Genomic DNA, 15,583 nt, shown 5'->3' with positions numbered 1-15,583 from the left:
GTTGGTTACTGCCAACTTTGGACTACATCAACACGATGCAGAAATGTGGAATATAAATGCAATGAGTAAATGCCAACTTTTGTACGCTTGCAGGAGATGCTGTGCATTGGATTTTGCTGTACAGTGGTACCTCGGGTTAAGTACTTAATTCATTCCGGAGGTCCGTTCTTAACCTGAAACTGTTCTTAACCCGAAGCACCACTTTAGCTAATGGGGCCTCCTGCTGCCGCCGCGCCGCCGGAGCACGATTTCTGTTCTCATCCTGAAGCAAAGTTCTTAACCCGAGGTACTATTTCTGGGTTAGCGGAGTCTGTAACCTGAAGCGTATGTAACCCAAGGTACCACTGTACTGAAAACATTCATGGGTGAATGGGCCACTTATAGAGAAGAAATGCCTCTCCTATAGCAAAGGCCCCCATTCCCCATTTCATCTAAAGACTGGGACTGGCACTATCGGCAAGGGAGAGGCTAGTACCTTATTGCGCCTGTAACTCCTGTGCCAAGTGTGCACCCCATATCTCTAGCCACCTGCTAAATTGCCGATTTTGCAGCACTTCAGGCAGTATCTGGGTGAAAGCCCAAACTCAAACGCCCAGCAGTTCTTCTGCTTGGATCAAGGCAGTTGGGAGGTCCCAACCTGGATTGTGCTGGACAAGCTTTTGCCTTTGTATGCTGTTAAGGAAACTCTGGCACCAAGTGTTCTAAATCCGTTCCCTGAGATGACTGCCTCACCTTCCTTGCATTGGTCTTGCCGAGTCTGACATCTGCTCTCCCTAGATGTTTGCTGTCCCCTGATCCTTTTAATGTGAGGTGCCAGGGATTGAGCCTGGGACTTCTCGGGTGCAAAAGTTGGAAGCACGGTCTTCCCCGCCTGAGTCAGTGAAGGGGAATTTGTGGCCCTCTGGAAGTTTGTCAGACTCCAGTCCCCCTTCATCCCTCCTCGTTGGCCTTTCTGTATGGATGTGTTGAGCCATGGAGTCCAAGGAACATCTGAAGGGCCGCAGGGCCACTTCTGGGACCTGCTGGTGAAGGGCAGGTGATCATTATCATTATTGATCCTATTTGCTTTAATAAAAAGGTCAACATGAACCCCCACCCACCACAGCACAACCAGGACCCTCCTCCCTCCCGGTTCTCCACAGCAGGTGGATGAATGGCTTGTTCTCTGCTCCCCCTCCATCCCAGAAGGAGAATCATAGAATCATTTGAATGGTACGAGTTGGAAGGGGGTCCCAAGGATCATCTAGTCCAACCCCCTGCAATGCAGGATTCTCAGGTTTTTTTTATTATTATTATCCCGGAGAACACCAGAACTATCAGATAGAAAAGAGGCGAACAAATCTGTTGCTGATTCAAACATATAGTACAAAGAGTGGAGTGGAGGCGGCAGCTCGATGACGAGGAAGAGGATGACAGCCGTCATCCCCGCCTCCTGCTCACTACTTGTCAGTGACTCTTTGGGGAGGGGGTGAAGGTGGGGGTCGTGTCCCCCCCCCCCCGCGAACAAACACGTCGTCGGTGCTGTCAAAAGGGAGGTGGGGAGCGGGCGAAAGGACAGCCCTTGGGTCATGCCGCCGTTTTGCTGTCTAGGCAAACCAAACAAAGCCCCGGGGGCCTCGGCGGTGGCAGCGCTCCAGCTCTGGGACGGCAGGGACCGAGCCTAGTCCTGGGCTTGTTAACGCTTCTGCCTCCCTCGGCCCTTCTCTCCCACATCGCCCGTCGCCACCTTGGCACGCCTGCCTGGCGGTGCCCGCCGCCCGAAGGGGTTAAGCCAGTGAGTCACTGCCTCTCTGCTTTCATAATCCCTGCCTCTCTCTCTCTCTTTCTCTCTCTCTCTCTCCTGCGTCTCCCTCGAAGCGGGGTTGCCGAAAAGACTTCGGAGAGTCCCTGTCGTCGACGTCGCGGGCCTGAAGCGGTTAACCAGGAGCCGGGGTGGCAGCAGCAGCAGCAGCAGCAGCGAGCCTGCCTCCTCGCTCCCTGGCTCAGTCCCTCCTGCTTTGCGCGCGCCTGGTGTCCTGTGGAAACTGAAGCAGACCTGCCCAGCAAGCCGAGCAACTTTTTGCTCCCCCCCCCCATCCCGGCTCCCCGCCTTGCTCTCTTTTAAACGCCGGGTTGGCGAGGAGGACGAGAGACTCCCTCTGCAGCTGAGGGAAGACCAGGCGCAAACATACACAAACGCCGAGGCTAATTGCGCGCCGTCGTCGCCGCGTCGTGCGCCCCTGCGAGGCAAAGCTCCTGTTCCTCTCCTGGGTGGACTCGCAAAGGTGAGAGGAGGAGGAGGAGGAGCAGCAGGATGGAGGGACGGCTTCGCTTTCCCGCTGGATGGATTTAGGGACAGGGTGGCGGGGAGAGGAGGCTGGAAGGCACCACCGAGCAGTGCGCCTGCCTGATCCGGTCGTCTGAGGGGAAAGGCACCTGAAGGAGGTTGAGGATGGCAGCCGCCGCAGCAGCACCAGCCGACTGCGGACACCGCTGCTGAGGGAGAGCTTAGCGGCGGCGGCAGGAGGAGGAGGAAGAGAAGGACACGCGCACAGCAGCAGCTGCAGCAGCGGCGCCTGAGGTAAGGACGCTCGCCTCAGGACTGCCCAGCGGGAAAGGACGACCCGGGTGAGTGGTCGCCCTGCGCTTTTCCTCGAAGGGCGGCAGTGCGGACCCCTCTGGAGTGGGGAGGATGGCGCTGGGTGGGGGGCGGCAGAGAGAGGAGGCTCAGCCTCGAAAAGGTAGCCCGGAGAAGGAGGAGGAAGTGGGGGGGGGGAGGAGGAAAGTTCTGGACGCCGAGCGCGCTTTCCTGACTGCAGTGAAGGCCGCTTTGATTGTCATCGCGAGTTTGGCAAAGCCGAGCTGCTGCCTCCGCTGGGCTCCTCGCACTGCGCCGCCGCCGCCGCCGCCTGCTGAAGTTTCCTGGTCCGCAGAAGGGTGGGGTGGCGAGCAGGGAGACCTGGCTTAAAAGCGGGGGGTGCCTTTGGTTTTTGTGCGCGCGAGGGAGAGGGAGAGATCCCCTTTTCCTTACCCAGATGCAGGAGGAGGTTACCCAGTCTGTGCTCTGCACCCCCTGTCTCTCCCCCCCCTCCACCTCCCCTCTCTCGCCACCTGCATGCTCCAGCGCCCTGCCAGAGCACGCAGGTCGCGCGCCTTTGGATGGGTTGGATCGGGCCTCTGCCAGAGAGCAGCTGCCGCCTCCGAACTCCCCAGGATTTCTTCAAGGTGTGTGTAGGCGCGCGCGCGTGTTCGCGCACACGGACACCCCCGCGCACACCTTTCCTTCTCCCTCCCCCCTCTCTGGCGCTCGCTCGCTCGCACAGGGACTAGGGATCGTAGGAAGATTCAGCAGGATTATGTAATGCCGGCTGCTTTGGCTAGCTAGCAGTGCTGGAAAGGGCTGCCTGCCGCCTGGTCGCGCGAGCAAGAAAGGGGGTAAGTCAGTGTCAGGCTTGGGGGTCCCGAAGCACTTGGGTGGAAGGCAGGACACACAGACAGACAGACAGACAGACAGACAGAGGGAGCACCAAAGAGTCTTCTACTGGGGAGATTCGCCCGCGCTTTGATGAATCAAAACAGGCTCTGAAAGTTTCCTCTCAGGTCCTGTCGCCAACCCGGCGCCCCATTTCAATATTTTGCGCACTCCCACCCCACTTTATTAAAGCTCAAGTCCCTTCTATCCCACTCAGATTGGTCCTTTTCTTTCCCAGGTCAGGTTAAGGTTCAGATTACGCTTTTGTTGTATTAAAGAGGGGAGTGGGACTGTTTCACTGGCTACTTGCCTTCTTCACTATTCGCCAGCCTGGTATCCTCCAGATAATTCTGACTACAGTACAACTTTTTCCAGCTCCATAGATGTGGTCCAAACCACCCAGAAGGTGGACTACTAAGAAGGCACCCTGTTACTTTTCTGTGGGAGCATCTCTGGCAACTCTGCACCAGACGGAGACTCACTCCCTGGGCACAGTTATTAGGCCAGAGCTCAATGGCTAAGCCGAGCGCTGCTTTGTATGCAGAACCCCTCAAATTCAGACCCCAGAAATCCTGGAGAGCCTTTGCCAGTCAGTGCAGGCAACACTAAGCTAAATGGCAACTTCTTATGTTCCCAACTATTAGAAAAATTAAGAGAGGTATGTTGTTATTGTTGTTGTTTTGTTTTTGCAATCAAGCGGCATATAAATCTTATGAAATAAATAAATTTAATAAACTGCATCAGAGAGAAAAGAGGGTCAGCTGTAGAGCAGGATGTTTGAAATGGATGGCCTGTGACCCTCTTTCCCTGCAGCCTCCTACAGTGCAGCCCATCCTTCAGGGTCTTGATTTTGGAGAACTTGCTTCCTTCACCCCCTCACATAGCCATTTGGTGCCCCATCTCTTTCATTCCACAACAGAGTTTTGCTTCTTCACTCCCTCTGTTGTAATTGCATAGTTGAATCAGTGCTTGCCTCGCTTTACAGAGTGACACAAACAAAAGGAAAAACAAAAACAGAACAAGAGGGCTGGTTTCTGCCCTGATGAGCTTACAGTTTTATACTTTTCCAGCCTATTGGGAAGGACAACCAAGGGGGAGGTAGGAAAGGGAGAGGCAAATGTAACTAGGGGTGGACCTGATCAAATGTTACCTTTCCCTCCTATCTTACCATCTTTCCTCCATTCAGATTTTTCCCCTTGCTATCTCTGGAGTTGGAGTATTTCTTATTGTCCCTGGAAATGAAACACAGAATGCACCCTGCTACTAGTAATAATACTTATATGCAGTTTAGAGGGTGTTGTGGAAACCCAGGAGGGATGATGATGGGCCCAGTCTAGCAGGAAGTTCTCCTGACCAAGCCCTGTTGCCTGGGAGCTGTGCAAGAGCTGTGCCGTGCCTGGTTTGTTGCAAGCAGCAGCAGCCTGGGAAACCTTGAATGACCATACAGCCGGGGTTGTCTTGCTGCAGTCTAGGCTCAGGTGGTTCTTCTTCTGGAATGTGTCACTTAACCTAAGTTAGGACTTTGGGCATTCCCTGGGCAGTGAGTGCCAGCCCTCCTTCGCATGCCCTCCCCACCTGACCATTTTTTTCAGTCAAGGTCACTGCAGTAATTTCATATGTAGCTGCCTGGTGCTGCTGTCTTATCTATCGCACAGTTTCTGTTTCCCTCTCTTTGTGTTCCTGGGGATATTGTGTTCGATAAAACTTACTTCTCTTAACACTCTTGGCAGCTCTTCAAATACAAACACTCTCTGCTCTCTTTTCCCTCTCCTCCCACCGGGGCTGAAACAGAGACGTCTGAACCCTGAGGGTCATGGGCTTTCCCACAAAACCACTTCCCACCCACAGCCTCAGATGTGGTGAGGATGAGGCACTCTGCACATGCTCAAGGACACAGGAAGAGAGGATGATTGCCCGTGTTCTGGGGCCATGCCCTGACCTATGCAATGAAAAGCAGGCTGTGCAACTAGGCCAGGTGAGCAGGGCCGTATTAGGTCCTGCCTCCGAGCTCCCAAGAGATTTTTCTTTCTACACGTTGTGATTGAAAAATGCCCGGGACGTTTCTTTAATGGGTGTCTTTCACAGCCTTAATTAAAGCAGTTGCCTGAGTCTGACCCTGGAGCTCCTCTGGAGGTTGGAGCCAGGTGTTTGCTAGAAAGGAATGTCCTCCTGACCCAAGACTTATGTTGAGGGACGCTTTCATCAGCACAAACTTAGTGTTTGCTAGAGGAGGAGGAGGAAGAGAAGGAGCAGCAGCAGCGGGAGTTTTCATAAGGCAGAACCTTATCTGTAACCTTGTCAAAGCCAGAAGGAGAATGTTGGTATCTGGAGTTAGCACATAATCTGCTGCATTGGTCCACCCAAGGCCGCTGCCCCCACATGCCACCGTGTTCCCTTCCATCTGTGCCGCCTTTGTAGGCCACAAACATCCCTGAACTGCAATCAGCTTGCAGCCAAGTTGGCTCCTATGACTTTCAAGGGCTTCTCCAGCTCATTTGCTTTCCCCTTGTGGCTCCCCACTATGGCTCAGGCATCACCACATCATAAGAACCTAAGAAATCCCCACTGAGTCAGACCAAAGGCTCATCTAGTCCAACACTCTATTCATGCAGTGGCCTGCAGGAAGGCCATAAGTGGGATTTCAGTTGCTCTCCCCACTTGGGATTCCCAGCCACTGGTATTCAGAGGTCCCTTGACAGTGGAGGTGGAGCATGACCATTTTGGCTTGTAGCCGCTCATCATAGACTCATAGAATTGCAGACTTGGAAGCGACCCTGAGGATCATCTAGTCCAACCCCCTGCAATGCAGGAATGAATAAGCAGCTGCCCCAATATGGGGATCGAACCTGCAACCATGGTGTTATCAGCACTGCACTCTAACCAACTGAGCTATCAAGGGAAAATAGCCTTATCCCTCCCTGAGACTCCCTATTCTTCAGTCTCTCTCCCTCCCTCTCTCTCTCTCTCTCTCTCTCTCTCTCTCTCTCTCTCACACACACACACACACACACACACACACAGCTGGCCACCCCAGCCTTCTGAATTCTGCTGAAGACCTCACTCTGCCTCCAGTTCTCAGTGTTGCTTGTTCTTCTGCCCCACGTCAGCAACATCTCCATGACCTTGCTGCTCTGCAGATGGGGAAGGGAGCTCATGGGTAGAGCTTTTTGTACATATGGTTCCAGGTTCAAGCACTGGCATCCCTAGGTTTTTGTTTTTTAAAGGATCCAACGGCAGAGGAGGGAAGGCGGCCCTTCATGCCCCTCTGTGTGGCCCTCCAGACTCTCCCAAGCCACATTTTGCTTGGGATGGTTTTTTTATTGCCTGGCTTGTGTGTATCCTTGAACTCTGAAAACATCTCTTCCTTGTCTGAATAGGAGCTAGGGTGTTGGGTTGTAGAAACCAGCCTACTGGTCATGGCCACTGGTATGCCAGTTTGGTGAAGACTTGACATTTTCACTGAAATGAGGCTGCATTTTAATATTTTAATGTATTTTAATCTTGTTTTTTAAGTTGTATTTCAATCAATTGTTTTTATATCTGGTGTTAGCCACCCTGGGGAGGGCAGGGTATAAATAAAATTTATTATTATTATTATTATTACTGTACAAAGGTAAAACTTAACAGTTGTTGCTCTACCCTGCCTCTGGCCCTGTGTCCCTGCTGGCTGTCAGAATAGAGTGCGGCCCTCAGGCTGAATAAGGGTCCCCACCCCTCTGGTAGCAGATAGTGTGCAAGACCCTTATCTGCCCTGAAATGGACCCTGCTAGGCCAGTCAGCATAGACAATGCTTGGCCAGACAGACACATCGTTTGACCTGCTGAGAGGCCTCGTGATATTGTTGTCTAAAACACCTCCTTCTCCAATTCCCTTCTTCAGTCACAAACCTATGCCCTGTCACAACCAATGGGGCCCCTGGATTCCCCTTTCCCTGATTTTTTTGGGTCAGCCACTACACACTGCCACCAACATGACTCACTGCCACACTACCTCAGCTTTAAAATCAGGTTGCTCTGTGTCTCAGTCCAGACACAGAAGAGTGGTACTACTACCACGACTAATTCTTATTATCTAATTTGTAACCTTGCCCATCTAACTGGGTTGCCCCAGCCACTCTAGGCGGCTTCCTGCATATACAAAAATACGATAAAACATTAAATATTAAGAAAGCTTCCCTATACAGGGCTGCCTTCAAGTGTCTTCTAAAGGTTGTGTAATTCTTTATCTCCTTGACATCTGAAGGGAGGATGGTCCACAGGGAGGGTGCCACTACCAAGAAGGCCCTCTGCCTCATTCCCTGTAACTTTGCTTCTAGCTGTGAAGGAACTGCCAGAAGGCCGTTGGAGCTGGACCTCAGTGTCTGGGCTGAACAATGGATGTCTAAAGACATAGCTCATACACACACACACACACACACACACACACACACACTATAGTCACAAAGCACCTCAGAAACCCAGACTTTACAACCTAACATGCTGACCGCTCGATTAGCTCGATTAGCCATCATCTCCTGTGTGCTGTTGTTCTGTCTGGTCATGGCCACTGGGTATGCCAGTCCAGGCAGTGGTCCACCTATTTGGCTTCAGTGCAGGTCAGCTTGGTCCGGGTGGCTGCAGTGTCCTTTCCCATAGCCTCCTTTTTAAGTTACAATGGAATGGCGCGTTCCTTTCACCCCCTCTGTGAGTTGCTGTGCTTGGCTGCAGTCATTTTCCTGGCGCGCAAGCTCCACTCAAAATCTAAAAACAGTAAGTGGGTTGGATTGTGCAGAGCAATCAATACAGGGAAATGTCTTGAAAGAAACTCTGCAAGCCGTACGCAGGCAGTCTCTAGATTCTCTCTTCCTGACTCACTTGTCAGGGATGCTTACCGTCATCAGGGTGGAGAAAGATGATGGCTTGTTCCTCACCTAGAAAAGTGGACACACTCAGGTCATGCTTACTGCAAAGGGTGGAGCTGTTCCTCTGGAGAGGAGTAGGATATATGAGTCATTCTGTTGGTTTGAGGAGCCATGCACAAACTTCCCTGGGCGTGTGTTTTATGGGTATGCATTTCCAGTCCGGGGGGGGGGGGGAATGGAGGTTGTAAGGGAAGGTTGAATTTTGACTCATTGGAGAAGGGAAAAGATGAAATCAAGGTGGTGATGAAGCAATTGCATTTCAGAGAGACCTCTCTCCAGGGGGCTTCAATTTAGGAAGTAAGCAGGGTTGGGATGATCTGTCCCCAGCCAGTCCAGTCCTTGGTGGCTTGCTTTGGATCTATTTACAGGAACCCTGAAGAAAAACATTGCTAGGCTGGTCAGTTTCCTACATTTGGGAACAAAAAAGAAAGAAAGAAATGAAGAAAGAAAGAAAGAAAGAAATCCAGTTTTCTTAAAACTCTTTTGATCGTTCCCCAGCATTACATTTTAGGATGATGGCAGGAATTTAAAATATGTGGCAAAGGGTAGATTTGAAACTGAAGGGCAGATGATGTCACTCTGTTTCTGGTGGCTGGAGTTTTGGGTTTTGCAAAACTGCAGCAGCATTTCTTAAACGTCGTGATTTCACGTTGTGCAAATGATTCACCCTGAAGTGTGTGCATGGGAGAGATGATGGAGCCATGAATCAGTCCATGGGTTTTGCTTCGTTACTGAGACTCTGACAAGCTATAAACAGGGAGGAAAGTTTCATGATGCCATATTGAAGATTCTGCCTTCCTTCGGTGTGGCATGTCACATGTGTGGCATGTCTGAGCCAAATCAGGGCTACATCCACACCATCCATTCAAAACACTCTCATGACCACTCTTAACAGTCATTGCTCCCCTCAAATAATGCTGGGAACTGAGAGCTACAATTCCCACCACCCATAAAAAAACCCTACAGTTCCCAGGATTCTTGGGGGAGAGCCGTATGTTTTAAATAGATAGACCTGGGATTGTCTCTTGCCCTGTGGCTCAATGAACTACTCTAGCATTTTTCAGACTATTCAAGGGGCCATGTCCTACATCCATGTGTTGGCTGAGGAATCCTTGCATTTTGTAAAAGAGTGTGGGACATGTTCTAGGGTGCTCAACCACATTCACACAAACCTCTGGCTTGCCTTGCTGGGCTCCATGAAAAGTGCTTGGACAGTTCCAAACTGTCAATATTTTCAGGCCAAAAATGCTGATTGGGGAAACAAACCCACTCCCCCAAAATATTGGACTTGGTGCAATAAGGATGAGAGTAAGTGATGGGAAAATGCACTGGGGAAAATACTTGATGCAACATAATGGCTACTTATCTAGTTGGAGGTGGGTGGCCGTTGTGGCCCATTGCGTCAGGCTCCAAGACCCCTGGGAGCAAAGTTCATCCAAGTGGTCGGCATTTGGGTAATCCCCTGGCTGGCCACATGGCGCATTGGGAGTTCCCACTGGCTAGCAATTTGAATTCTGGCCAATCTGGCCAGGCCCTGGGTACTGGGGCCTGGGAGCGGACTGCAGCATAGTAGTACTCTTCGCTTCCATCCACTCCTAGCCATTTAAAACCACCAGCAACTGTCCTCCCCGCCTCTGTGACCGTCTCCCGCCACACCACTCCTTCATAACAAATAGCAGGTGAAGCGTTTTAGCAACAATTGAAACACTGATTAAAAATAAAATGAAGGCAGAGTCTTAAAATGGAACCCACCACAATAGTTATCACAAATGTGTGTTGAGCAACACATGGTCCCACCTACAACAGCTACATCACACCTGCTGGTGGAGTCGGAACACGAGCACAATGCTCCTGGTAGTTTGGTGGATCATGTGCAATCCCACTCATAGCTTAAAATGGAAAGGAATGATTGGATAGCACTAGGAGCCACCCGTCTGGAAGCAGCCTACGGCTGCTTGGTGATGCTGAGTCACAGGCAGCAGTTTCTTGTCATTTGGTCCACGATAACGATGACATGAATTTTCTATTGATTTCATTAGAATCCCAGTACTGATTTCCAGGTTTTGAAGGGGACTTGTTCAGGACACACTCCCTCCTCCCCAAGTTCCCTATAAGCTGCTCCTGGGTCTCCATTTGGTCCTCATCATTGCTACCACCACCTGCTTACTGAGCAGGTTGAGAGCCAATTGAGCATGCAGGCAGTGGTATCTCCTAAGGGAGGGACAGAGTGAGCAGGCTGCAATGACGAACAGGAGGATGACCAGGGAACTATGGTCAGACAGGCGCTTACAGGAGTCAGTGTTGACTCCTGACCATGCTCACCCTTGCTGGTTTCAATGGGAATTCAAGTGTGAAGTATGCAAAAATAGGTGTGGGTATATTTGTTGGCATTGGGGGTGTGTGTGGAAAAGGCAACTAAACATTCCCCCCATTCATCCCTGCCTTCTTTGTGGCCTGTTGATAAGTCAGCAACACAGAGAAAGAAAGAGGAAAAAGCAGGGCAAGTGAAGTTAGAAGTAAAGGGGGAGATTTGTTTGGGAAATTTGAATGAATCTCTCATGGACTCAAGTAGGACAAGTCCCAGATGAGAGCATCCCAAGCAAATGAAGGGTTTTGTGCATCTCTCACTCCCCTCTTCTCCATCCATTCCCTCACTCTTCTTATTGTGTGATAGATTAGCCTACTGGCAAGGAATTTTCTGCTTCTCCTTTTAAAGTATTGTACAGCACCTAGTCATTTTAGGCTCTTTATAAATAAAATGTGATGACATGGATTTTTTTCATCGCAGTTCTGTATTTTGCCCGGCTTTATCTTAAGATTTTACATAACATTCTTGCATCTTTTGTGGTAGTTTTTAAAGATATTTTGTAACCCATCATGAGCCCCCGCGAGAGAGAAACCTTGGTAATTAACGCACTCTAGATACTAGTTCTTTAGCCTTTTTTAATCAGATTTGATATTTAATTTTGAAGTTGAATTTCCTTAGGGAAATTCAGCCACAAGCTGTTTTGCTCTGAATGATCCGAGATAGATTTGGAAAGCAAAAATGTGATGCATGCTACATAATGCACACTCCTATGCTCAGTGGTGTATTAGATGCTGAACAGTTGGTTGCAATGGATGGAGTCCAGCTTGGTTATTGGATATTTTGGATGCCTACCCCAACCCAACTCTTTCTGAAAATCATATTGTTCCTGATCCAGCTCTGGGGTTGCAGCAAGATGCTTCACATGTGAATTAGCAGCCCTATTTGTATCAAAAGCTGGAATCCAGTCAATTCTGTGGGACCTGGGTGAACATTGCAATGCAAATGGTTTTGCTCACCCACACTTGCATCCTTTGTATTTTGTATTCTACACACAGATGGATACATTTTGCTTGGTCAGGGGAATTATTTCCCTGTCGCTGCATTTGTTTTAACTGTGAACCGCAAACAATCATGAACCTCCAAAGTTTGGATTACAGTGGTACCTCAGTTTAAATACTTAATTCGTTCCGGAGGTCCGCACTTAACCTGAAACTGTTCTTAACCTGAAGCACCACTTTAGCTAATGGGGCCTCCCGCTGCTGCTGCGCTGCCGGAGCCCGATTTCTGTTCTTACCCTGAAGCAAAGTTCTTAACCCGAGGTAATATTTCTGGGTTAGCGGAGTCTGTAACCTGAAGCGTATGTAACCCGAAGCGTATGTAACCCCAGGTACCACTGTAGTTCATGATTGCAAATAGGTCTCACTCTCCCCATCTCTTTTTCCAGAGATTGCTTTAATTGCAACACAAAACTTCTGTTGCAAATGGCCCACCAGGCCAACAGATGCATCACTTGTTACAGAATGGTAGGATAAGGTGGGCTGCCCATTTAGTTCTTCATTTTACTGAACCTGATTGTAGTTTGCAACTCAGAGAGATTGGGGCAGTCACTTAGTTTGCAGCTACCTAATTCTGCAGCTTTAAGAGATGCAACCAGCTGTTCTGGGTTGCTCAGCCACTATAATTTATTACTGGCCGGGAGTTGTTCCCTGTAGGGCATCAGACCCAGGGGCCAAATTTGGCCTCCAGACTTTTCTGTCTGCCTCTCAAAACTCCCCTAGGCCACACTTCTCACTGGCCCTTTCCATCCCTCATACACTGGCTCTGTATGAGGGGGAGAAAATATGTTTCTGTAGGTAAATGAATATCCTGATTTACATGTATTGATTACTGGTCAAAGCCTTTATCTGCTCCACTCGCAATAAAACATGTCTGTCCCATTTGCAGGGTTGACTTGGCAAAAATGAACTGGTCAACAGCCCTAATGCGTATCTCATTGCCTTTTTTCCAGATCAACCTGAAGAATCAGCATCTTTTTAATTGATTACACCAACGTTTAGATTCTCTTTCTGGGTTCCAATCCAGCCATTCCTTTCTGCAAGCCAAGATCTTCCTCCAGGGCTCAGCCATGACTACTTCTGCCTTGCGCCGGCAGGTGAAAAACATTGTGCACAATTACTCTGAGGCAGAGATCAAGGTGCGCGAGGCCACTTCCAATGACCCCTGGGGCCCCCCGAGCTCCTTGATGTCCGAGATTGCAGACCTGACCTTCAACACCGTGGCATTCGCCGAGGTCATGGGCATGATCTGGAGGCGGCTGAACGACAGTGGCAAGAACTGGCGCCATGTCTACAAGGCGCTGACTCTTCTGGATTACCTCATCAAAACTGGCTCAGAGAAGGTGGCCCACCAGTGCCGTGAGAACCTGTACACCATCCAGACCTTAAAGGAGTTCCAGTACATAGACCGTGATGGCAAGGACCAGGGCATCAATGTCCGGGAAAAGGTAAAGCAAGTGATGGGCTTGCTGAAGGATGAGGAGAGACTGAAGCAGGAGAGAGCCTATGCCCTGAAAACCAAAGAGCGGATGTCTCTCGAAGGCATGGGGATTAGCAGCAGCAACAGCCAGCAACTTGCCTATGGGCGGCGGGCATCACAGTACGGAGAAGACTATGGCAGGTCAAGAGAGTCTCCATCCTCCTTTAATTGTGAGTAGTGCAGTGTGTCATGGGTGAGCTGCCTTGCCTCTGGTGGATCAAGATTTGTGGCTGCATTTCTGACCACCACCTTTGCCAGTGGAGCGGTCTGCATGAATGCCTTGTATCATCTGTGAATGGTCTTGGTTTCCCAGGTGGGGAGTTGTTGGGGCACCTGGTCATGTGGGTGGAACAGAATAAGTTTGTGTGCAGTTTTCAAGATACACATTCCGGGGAAGATATTCTATGTTTCCCCTATGATCAAATAAGGAAAGTTGGCAGGACCATTCCTGCCATTACTTAGCATTGCAGTTGGGAAGTAAAGGGCAGCTGGGTGGAATGGATAAGGAAGGGTTTGGATTTGATATCCCGCCTTTCACTCCCTTTAAGGAGTCTCAAAGCGGCTAACATTCTCCTTTCCCTTCCTCCCCGACAACAAACACTCTGTGAGGTGAGTGGGGCTGAAAGACTTCAAAGAAGTGTGACTGGCCCAAGGTCACCCAGCAGCTGCATGTGGAGGAGCGGGGAAGCGAAATTGGTTCACCAGATTACAAGTTTACCGCTCTTAACCACTACACCACACTGGCTCTCATGAAGGGCCCATGAAGAGAAACCATGAGCTGTGCAGAGTGCAGAAATTCTTCTTAACATTTCTGCCTTCAGAATCTCTGGAAGCTCCAACCAATTTCCTCGCTGCTTTCCAAGTTCCAAGTAAAACCTTCATTCATAGCTGTGAAGATAGAACTTGGGAGAAGTTGCAGGGAGAAATAGGATTAGGTGGAAGATTGTAAGTCCTGTGTTACGATGCCTGCTGTAGGTAGTACAGGGGCATTTACATTACAACAGGTGTTAGGAACCTGTGGCTTTAGTTGTATTACCACTCCCTTCATCCCTGACTATTGGCCGTGTTGTCTGGGGCTGATGGGAGTTGGAGCCCAACAACATCCAAAGGACAGATTCCCCACCCATGCATTATGCAGTTCTTAAAAAGAAGATTCTCCTATGGAAATGACATGCAACGCACAGGCAGATAATCAAGTCGCATGATAGTGCTAAACGGTAATTGGCATCAGATTTTAAAAGCATGCACATTACACATATGCTATCACTACACATTACAATCTACAAATGGGTTTCGTGTTAACTCCTACAAAGAGGTGCCTTTGATTTAAGAATCTTGTAAAGGGGTCTTTGGGGGCCAATCTACATAATAGATTTCCACCTTGGCATTACCTCTGCCTCAGTGGTCTGAGATTGAAATTCATATCACTGCAGCAACAGGGGTGACCAGTCTCTTGATGCAGGTAGGGCAAGTATAAGAATGAGATTGGGGTGATTGTTACCTCTGTGTATTAAGACCTGGGCATGCAGAACCAGCTATATGAAGCTGTTTCTAGGGTCCTCTGTTCTGTATGTAGAACCTGAAGCTCTCCAGATGTTGCTGGACTACCAGTCCCATCACTCCCAACCATTGGCCGTGCTGGCTGAGGCTGATGGGAACTGGAGTTCAAACACATCTGAAGGGGAACAGGTACCCAATCCTTGGAGACCACCAACTTTTTGGCTTCCACATTTCTGCCCACATTATTTTTCAGCCCAGCACAGTTAACTGATATGCAAACAAGCTATTCTGACAGGTGAATTGGAATTAGAGCAGGTGGTGATGTGATTTTTAAAAATAAACACAGAAGGATATGTTTATCTTGGAGGATTCCAGTTCTTGGAATTTTTGCTAGCTAGTTGCTGTTACAACTTCAACTTTAGAGTCAAAACTTTAGTTTTCAAAGGATATGTCTATGATGCAAAGCAAGTACCCCTCGCTCAATGGAGCTTCCTGTCAGTTCAATTGGATTGCCATTGGATTGCCATCTGAGGGTGTGATTTTATTCCTGCTTATCTAGGAATAAGCCCCATTCAACATAGTGGGATTTACAAGGTAGGATTCTGCTTTAAGTCTATAATATTATTATATATATAGATAATATAGATAATAATAATTTTTAAAAATCTCAACAACTTTGGCTCCAATGACAATGGGTAGATCACTGTCAGTTTTTTTATACTGTGAGTAGATCGCAGTCTCTTGGGAGTTGGACAGCCCTGATATAGATGACTCCTTTGACTTCACTGTGCATGAGACAAAGTGGCACACACACACACGACTGGTAGAGACACCTGCCTGAAACTCTGGAGAACTGCTGCTTGGCAGTGTAGCCTGACTTAGGGACGTA

The 15,583-nt window shown here is 49.3% G+C and overlaps 2 protein-coding genes across 14 annotated transcripts in view; one reads left to right on the top strand and one right to left on the bottom strand.

Annotated features, from left to right (window-relative positions):
• Positions 1–1,675: 1,675 nt before the first annotated feature.
• LOC310839428 (uncharacterized protein) lies at positions 1,676–12,787 on the bottom strand (the record flags this gene model as incomplete). The annotated part of the gene is made up of 2 exons (XM_083728069.1): positions 12,674–12,787; positions 1,676–2,569 (listed from the first exon to the last, which is right to left on the bottom strand). The coding sequence occupies exons 1-2, from the start codon at positions 12,686–12,688 to the stop codon at positions 1,676–1,678; spliced, it is 909 nt and encodes a 302-aa protein (XP_083584195.1). The 5' UTR covers positions 12,689–12,787.
• EPN3 (epsin 3) overlaps positions 12,784–15,583 on the top strand; it is a 24,011-nt gene continuing 21,211 nt past the window's right edge. For all 13 annotated transcript variants that reach the window (XM_083727985.1, XM_083727984.1, XM_083727989.1 and 10 more), the window contains exon 1: positions 12,784–13,364. In XM_083727985.1, the coding sequence (XP_083584111.1) occupies positions 12,785–13,364 (580 nt within the window). In that variant the 5' untranslated portion in view covers position 12,784. The remainder of the gene's footprint in view (positions 13,365–15,583) is intronic.

Source organism: Podarcis gaigeae (assembly GCF_964106915.1).
Source record: "Podarcis gaigeae genome assembly, chromosome: 2".
Lineage (NCBI taxonomy): Eukaryota > Metazoa > Chordata > Lepidosauria > Squamata > Lacertidae > Podarcis > Podarcis gaigeae.
Note: the sequence above shows the minus strand (reverse complement) of the source record. Positions and strands in the feature narration are given on the sequence as shown.